Below are 10003 nucleotides of genomic sequence, written 5' to 3'. Positions count from 1 at the left end.
AATACCACCTGTGGTTTTGTTGCTTTAACTTGCTACTTGCCTGGCTCCGCAAGGAATGGTGGGCTGGATGGAGCGTGTTCAGCATGCAGGTCGTAACTCATCTCTGGCTTTATCGCACCTCCTCTGCTGGCTTAGTATCAGAGGTTTTTGCTGTTGGGGCGAGTGTTAGGTGTGAGAGTGAGCTGGCCAGAGAGGCTGAAGAAGAGGGCACACGCGCTATTTCTAAGGCAGACAGGAGCGTTAGGTTTGTTTTGTGCCTTGGGCTGTTTCTGGATATCCATGTAATAGCTGGGCCTCTGTTTGTCACGCTGCAGTTCCTTGGAGTTATTTGAACGTTCTCGCTGTTGATGTTTTTGGTGTTCCAGAGTTGATAAAGGCTGTAAACAAAACCCTGAGTAAAATTCAAGCAGATGATTTACAGCCTAGCAGTGTGAGAAACCGCCTCTCTACCTGCTGCCCTCTGGTCACATGGGCTGGAGCAGCGCATTACCAGCCTCTGGCATTTGGCGTTGGTCCCGCTGTGCCTCTGTTCCCCTCTGGATGGGATCAGCTCTTCCTTTCTCCAGTCCTTGAAGGGACCAGGGTGATTGCACTTGGTGGAGTTCTGCTTGCTCTGGCTATGGTTCCCTCTGTCCCAGGCATGTGCTTAGGTGTTCTTCGCATCAGAGCTGAAGCAAAAGTCAAGCAGCCGCCTCTCTTTTCTGTCTGCAGTGACTAAGCCGGAGAGCTGCTCAATATTCACCGACCTCTAGAAAATCAGGTAACTTTACAGTGAGGATGCAACTGCTGGTCTCGTTCTGCAGCACTGTACTGTACTGGAGTGTCTGTGCACAGGGAAGGGAATTGTATGGCCTGGTGGGGGAAGGGGAAATGAGCTCTCACAAGTGAGGGATCCAACCAAGAGTAATAACATAGCTGTGCTGGACTGGAGCAGGGAGGAAGCCGCCTCTGGGGCCTTTCCAAGGATGACCCTGGTGAAGGGCTGACACTGACTACAGGCGCTATTCTTCCAGTTGCACAAACTCTAGAACACCATGTTAAAAAGAGGGAGAGGCGGGAAGGAGCAAGAGAAGATATTCCTATGAAAGAGATCTCCAGTGCTCACAAGTACAAAGTATGTCTTATGTGGAGATGTTCTTTTCCCTTGACAGAAGAAATTCACGTACATGAGCCACCAGAGTTTCTGATGGTCACTGGACGTGTCAATACTTGGGCTCTTGGGAAAGACTACAATTACTCCCTTCAAACTAGGAGTCACAGTTAATGAGTAGCACAGGACACTAACCACTATGTACATATATTAACAGTGTGGGGCCATGGAAAAATTCAGACCCTGTGAAATGGAATCGATCTTATCAGCACATACGCTACAAATACGAGCATGGAAAAAACTACCGGTTCAGCTCTTGAACCCCATGAACTGACATAGCTGTATTTTTTTCAGTGAAGTTGTACCGATTTATGTAGCATAGGATATGTTCTTAGTAGTTTAAAAATGTTTTCCAGCTTTGGACAGACTGGAAATTTAATTCAGCAGCTGTAACTTCTTTCTGGCTTTTGGGTTAGGTGCTATTGCCTCCAGACTACAGACTAATGTACCGTAACCAAGTGGCTCTTTTCTATCTGTAGCTCCCAGAATATGACCAAGCAGACAAGATTTTTGCAGAAATTAAGTAATCTCTCAATAGCAAAAGTCATGAATCTAAGACCGAGATGCTGAGAGGAGTAAACTTTGGGAAAACCAAGCGTCTAAACAAGGTTTACAAGGAAAATGTGTTATTTCACAAGAATATTCTCTGATAACTAATAAGGTACCTGTGCTTCACACAGGTTAGAGTCCTGTTTAAGCAAAAAGACCTTTAATGGTCTACCGCAGTTACATATTAGTCAAACTCATGAAAGTAACAAAATTAATGAAATTTTATTGGCAAAAATCAAGTTGAATGTGACCTATGTAATTCAGCAGAAGCAAACCTCAGTTTAGTTTATCAAAATACTTCAGTTTTCCAGCTGGATCTGGAATTATCTGTGCAAGAAAGAAAATGAAAATGTTATTCTAAAAACAAAACCACGCAAATGCAATAAACTATAAACCCAGCACGGCATAGTATTTCATAGTATGATGCCAACCCACAAGCAACACCCAGGGGTAATTTATCAGTTGACTTGCTATTAGATTACTGTTTACCTCTAAAGATACCTAACAGCAGTAGCAGAATGATTTAACTAATTGGCGGAAGAGAGAGTGCAGCCTACCAAAGGAAGACTTTTGACAGCTGGGAGCACATACGGCTATGTTGCTTGCCCCAAAAGCAAGATACTTTAATAAATTAATGTCTGTAATTAAGACAAATCTTTGAATTTACTTACAGTTCTTCCCTTGGCCACCACACTCTCATGGCTTCCTCTGGTTTGATCTAATTAAATCAAACACATTTAGAAGGTGTGGCTACATCTTCGAGAAAGTCTTTTTGAACTACTTTGCTATTTAAATTATCTGCATCTTTTGCAGAGAGGAGGAAGAGAATGCTTATGTATTGTTTTAGGTCTTTAAATTGGTAGTATTTGAGCTGTTAACCTCAATATTTTAAGACTGTTTTTTAGAAAATATGTTCATGTCACATTATTTAGGTAATCCATGGTTATGGACGGCAGAACTTTTCAGTGCCAAAATAGTCCGTTAGGCCAGCCAGCCCTCTTTCATTTTACAGTCTTAATATCCAGCTTCCCCCACTAAGACACTCTCCTGCTGGCTTGAAAGAGGTGACTCCTAGCCTCCAGTCATCCTGGGAAGCTTTCACATCCAGCAAAGAAACATTGTTTAACATTCCGCTGTTTTTACTATCAATTACAGTGCTCGCTACTCTGCTTAGAGGCTGCTGGGACCTGTGTTTTGTTGAGCCAGCTCTTCAACAACAACGCTCTGTCATCACCAGATGGTTGAGAAGAAAGCCACATGCTCAAATAAATGGCAGTGATCTCATCTGAACTAGGCAGCTCAGGCCTCTAGTGAAAGTTGCATTATTCCGCTGAGGCTTGATCCAAGCCCAGAGAACACAAACAAGTTCAGTGGGTGTTTATCTGACCCCTGGCTCTTCTGCTGGTAGTCACATGTAGGGGAGTAGTAACAAAGGAGAAAGAGCTACTGCGCAGCAAAGCAGTGCTCTCTGCTGGAGTTCTGATAGTGGCACACTGGCTCTGTCAGGTACTACAGCAGCCTGGGGACTTGTCCCTTTCTTTTTTGTGTAGCGTCTAGGATCCACAGTAAGACTTGACAGAGCCAAGAATTTATATGAACAAATAACTGAGAAGATAGGACAAACTCAAGACTTGTTTCCAACTTCCTCTCATCAGGTGTTAACAGGAAAAAAAGTTCTTGATCACGAACTCATTGCTGCTCAAGAGAGTTTTGTTCATATGCAGGGAATTCAAAACAACTGGAATATGTCTAGTGTGAGGGAAATGAGCTCCTAATGAAATCACTAGTAATCCAAAAGCTGCAACTACAATAATGCAAGTTTACTCATATCATTTCATTGAAAGTTGCAAAGATTTTGGATTTTGCTTTAGTGGAAATGGTAACTGAGTGTTTTTTAGTAGTACGTGCATTTAAATAGAGTGACTTACTGTTTCACTGCCAGGTTTCCAACCAGCAGGGCAAACTGGAAAAAAAGAAAAAAAGGACAAAGTTAGTAAAAAGTATTTTTTAAACACGCTTACTTTTGTGAACTTAATATTCTCTTTCTGAACTTGAAGCGAAGCAGCACATAAGTGTCACATGTAAATATCTGCAACTATTATATATACAGTTTTTTTTATACATGGGATGGTGTCATAACATTTTATGCCTGATACCACCTATCATTTCATTCACTGCACGAGGCCAGTCTCTAATGCTACTGAGTACTTTTATTCCAAAAAACTACAAAAACAGCTTCTGGTTTAAGTAAAACAATCTTCAACATGAAAGTATTTAAAAGAGAGAGCACCTTCTCCATGTTTGTCAGTGTATTGGAATGCTTGTACTAAACGAAGCGTTTCATCCACTGATCTCCCGACAGGAAGGTCATTCATCGTGATCTGTCGAAGGATCCTCTTATCATCAATAATGAAAAGGCCTCTGTGAAAAAAATTTTTTGGTGTGCATGTTAGTAAAGAGAACTAATTGCACTAATAGTGTCCACTATTTTATGTCTGCTGGATGGGAGGAATTTGATCTCTGCAAACAACATACAATACCCACCACCTTAGAATACCAATTATAATACTAAGACTAGAACTAACCTACCATTCTTTACCTGCGGTATCAGATGACATGAGCTGAGGGTAACTTAAAACCAGAAAAGGATACTTCTCTGCAGAACATAAAACTAAGCTTTGAGAGGCCCTGCCAGGGCAGGTTGCAGATGCTGTGCTGTTACAGGGATCCCAAAAGCAACTAATCACGTTTATGAAAGATGTATCTCTTGAGGCCATTAGTTACTCTTAGTCTTGCCCCCACTTGGACTTGGGAGGTCCCTGAGCAACGGCAATTCCGGTGAATTCTGCATGTTTGCTCTGCCCTAGGCATCTGCTGATGACTGCTGTTAAATAGGATGTTAACCTCCACCCCTGTTCTGCCTTATTATGACTTTTTTTTGTGTTCTTCAATATTTATTTTGTGTCTTGGCATGAATCCCCAAGTAAAAACTGCTCTCAAAAAAATTTCAAATGCTTCTTTAGATATAAAGTATTACCCCAGCAAAAAAAAACAAACCCACAAAAAAAAGAACCATAACTAAGTAAAATACCTGAGTGTGTGCCCTTGATCTTCCAGATATACTCCATAATCCTTTGAAATTTGGTGCGTCAAATCTGAAAGAAGTGGAATCTTCATAGGTCCGAGTCCTCCTTGTTTTCGAGGAGTATTAATCCTTTGAAAGAAATGAGATACAGATGTATGTCTCAAAGACTCATATTCCCTCCACAAAGTTACAAGTCACAAACCAGAAGAGTACGGACAGAAGGATTTAGTGCAAGCGATGTTTTTTTTGTTCTGCACGCAAGGGAGATGAATGCTATTAATGGTTGGAGCAAAATGTTCAGTAGATCTTTTGCAGTTTTTGGCCACATCCATTAATAATGACCTCTTTCTTATCAGTCTTATTTGCTTTATACCAATGTGCTCATGAATTGGGACAGTGTGATGCATTTACAGATACTTGCATCCTTAGCTCTTTTTTTTTATTTATTTGTGGTATTTTTTGGACTGACACGTGATATATTTTGAGCAATACATGTTAAACAAGCTTCAAAGATAAAGGCAGTTTCACACACTAAGGTTAAAAATTTTTACCACTGAAAAATATGTTAAAGATTTGTATCAATAGCATCACACTTTTACACATTATGTTATACCTACACAGGCTAAAAATCTGGGGATACAGTTCTTCAGCTAAGATGGACCCATGAATAATTTTTAGTGAAAGACAAGTATAAGATACATACCATGCTAAGTGAGTGAACTTTGAGTCCACAGAACACGCTACTACTTCGGTATTTATTGCTCTGAATTCTTCAATTCTGTCACTAAAGGCAATTATCTCAGTTGGACATACAAATGTGCTAGAAAATTTAAGACAAGACAAAGTCAAAATTTCATGAAACATCCAGTAAGTTCTCTGTTTAACTTAAAACTGTGGATTTATCATAAATGATTTCAGCTTTTACTTAATTTTTATTGCTTCTTCAAGTATTTAACTGAATTGCTGCCTGACAAATCTTCCAGCCTCAGACTCTAGCTTAGTTACAAACTGTTTATTACTGAAGAAGATTATAAACCTACAGTTGGATTACAGTCTGGATACAAGTGTTTTCACACTTACTTTCTTTTAGACTTCATGAATATCAAGTGGCTGAATTTAACCACAATATGCCGCTTTTTTCAGAGGAACATACTATAATTCGTTGTTACCATGCATGTCTACAAATTTTAACTATTTTGACTTGAACTTTTTCCACTACAGAAGAAATAAAGTGGTAAAGATCACAATGTCTAGGGCCTTGAAGCTAAGGGCAAAGAGCAATACTATCTCCTTTATAATACTAAGGTAGTTATGCATCTCTGTCCTCTTTTCTTCATTTTATGGAAAAGAGTAGGATTGTCTAGTAGAAAGCAGAGATGTTTTCACTCAACCAGTGAAGTTACTGCGTTCCAAATAAAGGAAGGTAATGACAAGTGTTCTAGGATGTTATGGGATGAGCTTAAAGGCCATCTGTTAGATACACTACATGCACTTCAGCAGCAGTGATTTACAGCATCATACAGAAGGTAAAGGTTACCTGACTGGGGACTACAGACTGAGAGGTATTTTTTTTGTGTGGAGACACAAATTAGTGGACACACTTATTACGACAAAGACTGTGTTACAATTTTACCAATGCATGATGAAAACACAAATGCAAAGAATATATTTTCTTCTGTCGCTCCTTTCTTCTCCTCCAAACCCTTACCAAACAAAAAACAAGACCTCAAAAAAAGAGAAAAATTAATGAATTATGAGTCTAGTGTAGCTGCACTAAGTCTTGGTACGTCTACAGTGGTCTTACTTACAAGTCAAGAGGATAGAAGAAGAAGACAAGATATTTCCCCTCATAATCTGTTAATTTCAGCTCTTTAAACTCTCCATTAATGACTGCTGTTCCTTCCCAGTAAGGTGCTGGCTTGGAGACTGAAATAGAAAGGACGTTCAATTAGAAGTCAGAATACAAAGCACGTGTTCAAACAAAGCTGTTCATTAGCTAGCTGGTGTGCAAGGGTAACTGTTCTTCCTTTTGCTTGAAAAACAACCTACTGCACAGTTCAAAAAATGAAACTTCCTTACCACTTTAAAAAGTTCACAGTAGGCAGAGGTTACAGGATGAGGAAGAAAGGTAGGTTTCAGTACGCATGTAAAGTAAATAATTTGACCAACTTGTGCTTATACATGAGCCCTCTGAATTGCTGATAATCAAGGCCACACAATCCTTATCTGGGCATGTCGAAACAAACCACGTGTACACTACCAGCTCATGGCAGAACATCTGTTAGCCTGAACGAGAACCTGTTTAAGATTTCGGAACCCCCACTATTCTGTTATGAACAGCTGTTGTGAACCAGAAGCACAAGATGGTTGAAAATCATATTGTTACTTCTTAGCCATGGAAAACTACTTGGAATTCAAGTCCACAAAAAATACATGCTACAAGACATTTAGAGACAAATGCCTAAAAATGCAGTGTATATTTATTTATTTATTTATATATATATATTTATTTATAATTACAACTCCTAAGCAAATTGTAACTTGAACATAGTTGTGTTTTTTTTCTTTTAAATCCAATTAAAATGCACGAAACGATGTACTATTCCTATCAAAAGGGATTAACTTTGAATTTGAAATACTAAAAATCATTTTGCCAGGTGCTATTTTCATAGTACTGTGAATTCGCAGACAAAGAACAGGGTATGCTGGAGATACAAGGTGACCTAAATACACTTGTGATGTCAAGAACATGGACATACAGCTCCAGGAAATAAGGGAAATGCTGCTGAGAAAGATATATGGAATCTTAATTATTATCTGGATGATGACTACGTCGTTGGGCTATCCTTAAGACAACCCTCATCTGTAAAATATAGTTAGTAAGGATGCACAACAAGGACCTCAAAAAATACCCCAAATCATCAGACAGATCGTGCCCCTGAGCGGGAAGGCAGTCTGCTTTGGTTTCACTTGATCTAACCCACAAGGGACGCAGCAATACAAGCACAGAGAGGCAGGAGGTGTGACCAATAATTTCAGTTTACGTTTTTTGACAAAATGCTCTTCTTCCTCTCAAGACTTCTGCAGAATTCTTTCTAATCAGATTTCAAGAGCTAGACTTCCAACATTTTTTTACTGAGTCTTTGCAGGTATGGGACAATTTTCAAGTGAAAGCAAGGATTAAGGATCATTTCGAGCTTTCCGAAATTTTTCAAATATGTTGCTCTTCACAAAATAGTGTCACCCCAACGCTCATCTCTTTGTAGCAAAACTTTCTCTTCAACTGACCTTCCGATTAGGAGGGAGAAGGAAAAGAAATTAAATAAAATACATTGTGTCTTGACCCCTTTCTAAATTAAGGTGAGTTTTTTTTGTTTAAAAACACTTGTCTGGAATGCTATAATAATCTACCTTACAAAGGGGAGGAAAAACCAAACAGTATTGGTTACAAATATCTTGTCTGGTTTTCCATTCTTTTGATAGCATCTGTTTGCAAATGTTTAAAATGGAAGCCATACCCTGGCTTGGCAAAGGAAAAGGATTTAAAGCTGCAAATTCTCACAGCGAAGATGGTTTCTACACGGCTTCTCTCCATTCTCTGTTCTGCAGGACGGGACCTGAACAGCTGCCCCTCAACATCTCACTGCGACTCAATTAAAATGTTTGCACCGAAGTCTGTTATGAAGTATTTAAATCACAAGAGAGCACAGGCACGAAAGCAAGTGATGAGGCAAGCCCAGTAAAAACTGGTAGAACGTTAGGAGAGGTGACCGTTCGGTTATTTCTAACCACAGTGCGAGCACAGAACGCTTCTGTATATTGTTGAAAGCATTTCCCTTAGCTCGTGTGCTGTTTCGGGATCCACAGCCCTTGCTGAATGTCTGTGACACGCTGAACTCGCCGCCCATTTACCACGACGAAGCCGCAGCTCTGGAAGGGGCACGGTGGGCCTCCCTCCCGAGCCCCGCCCGGGGATGCAGCACGCCCGCTGCTGCGGCCCGAAGCCACTTTCCCGGAGGGATAGCATCCGGGAGCCGCCGCTGCCGCTTCCTCGGGGACACCCGCGACCGAACCGCCACGGTCAGCCCGCGGAGGGGCCGCGCCTGGCCGGGGGCTGCTCTCGCCGGGAACCCCGGCACGGCCGCAAGCCGACCCGGCCGCCCGCTGGGCCTGACGTGGCGCTGCCCGCCGCTCTCCCGCTCCGCGCACGGGGAGACCGCCGCCCCCCGCCCGCCCCGCGGCCGTTAACGGCCCCGCGGCCACTAACCGCCACATGGCCGTTAACCGCCCCCCTCCCTCCCCCTCAGCGCGGCGCCAGTGGAGGCGCATTGCGGTCACCCCCCACCGCTCCCACGGCGGCAGCGCGAACACGGGGCGCCCGCCCGGTATCCCCCGCCCGCCGCGAGGGCCTCGCCGCTCCTCTCCCCGCTCCCTCGGCAGCCCCAGCCCCGCCCGGCACCTACTCTTGGCCTGGCTGAGGTGGAGCGAGTGATCGGAGACGGGCACACGAGCCGCCTCCCCGGGGTAGACCTCACCCCCGGCGTAGTAATGGCACTGTTCATCCCCCCGCTGCCGCCCCGGCCGCGGCTCCTCCGCCGCCGCCTCGCCTCCCAGCGCCAGCACCACCAGCAGCAACAGCAGCGCGGAGTGCCGGGCCCTCGCCCCTCCGCCCGCTCGCAGCCACCGCCGCGCCGCCTCCATGGCCCGCCGAGCGAGTGCACGTCCCCGCGGCGGAGGGGCGGCGGCGGGGCGGAGCTTGTCCGGTCCGCTCGCACAGGCTGCCGGCCGCAAGGCCAGTCTCCCCCCGCCCTCCCTAGGGCAGGTTACCGCGGCCCGCTGCGGTGTGTGCACTCTCCCCCGCACCCGGCACCGACAGCCCCGGCCTTTCGGTCGGTCAGGGCGCTGCCTGCCGCCGGGGCCCCCGGGGCCCGGGCAAGTGCTGGCCGGGCTGTGGCCTCCTGCGCCAGCCCCCTCCAGCCTGTCCCCTTTGTAAGCCCCGTAGGAAATGGTGAATTATGTACGCGTGTGGAGAAATAGAGAAAAGCAGAACGGATGTGCGTGTGGGGGGAGAGCGTGTGTGTGCTCCGGTGCGTGTGGGTGCAGAAGGACGCTGCCCATACGGGAGATTTGCCACCTGGTATCTTTCCTGTCTGTGGCAGCACAGGCTCCACGGGCATTTCATCCCTCGCGGTCACACCAAGGGCCCCGCGAGCGTTCTG

General features: G+C 44.2%; 1 protein-coding gene across 2 annotated transcripts; it reads right to left on the bottom strand.

The window, feature by feature from the left end:
• Positions 1-1902: 1902 nt before the first annotated feature.
• PRDX4 (peroxiredoxin 4) lies at positions 1903-9521 on the bottom strand. 2 transcript variants are annotated; one of them, XM_054189199.1, is made up of 8 exons: positions 9248-9521; positions 6593-6710; positions 5488-5604; positions 4791-4913; positions 3990-4120; positions 3628-3662; positions 2371-2417; positions 1903-2026 (listed from the first exon to the last, which is right to left on the bottom strand). In XM_054189199.1, exons 1-8 carry the CDS (start codon positions 9483-9485, stop codon positions 2023-2025), a joined length of 813 nt encoding a protein of 270 aa, XP_054045174.1. In that variant the 5' UTR covers positions 9486-9521; the 3' UTR covers positions 1903-2022. The 2 variants fall into 2 exon arrangements, with proteins under 2 accessions (XP_054045174.1, XP_054045173.1); XM_054189198.1 differs by lacking the exon at positions 2371-2417 and having other exon boundaries at positions 9248-9520.
• Between the last annotated feature and the right edge of the window lie 482 nt (positions 9522-10003).

This window comes from Rissa tridactyla, chromosome 1 (assembly GCF_028500815.1).
Source record: "Rissa tridactyla isolate bRisTri1 chromosome 1, bRisTri1.patW.cur.20221130, whole genome shotgun sequence".
NCBI lineage: Eukaryota > Metazoa > Chordata > Aves > Charadriiformes > Laridae > Rissa > Rissa tridactyla.
The sequence above is the reverse complement of the archived record's forward strand: the minus strand, read 5'-3'. Positions and strand labels throughout refer to the sequence as shown.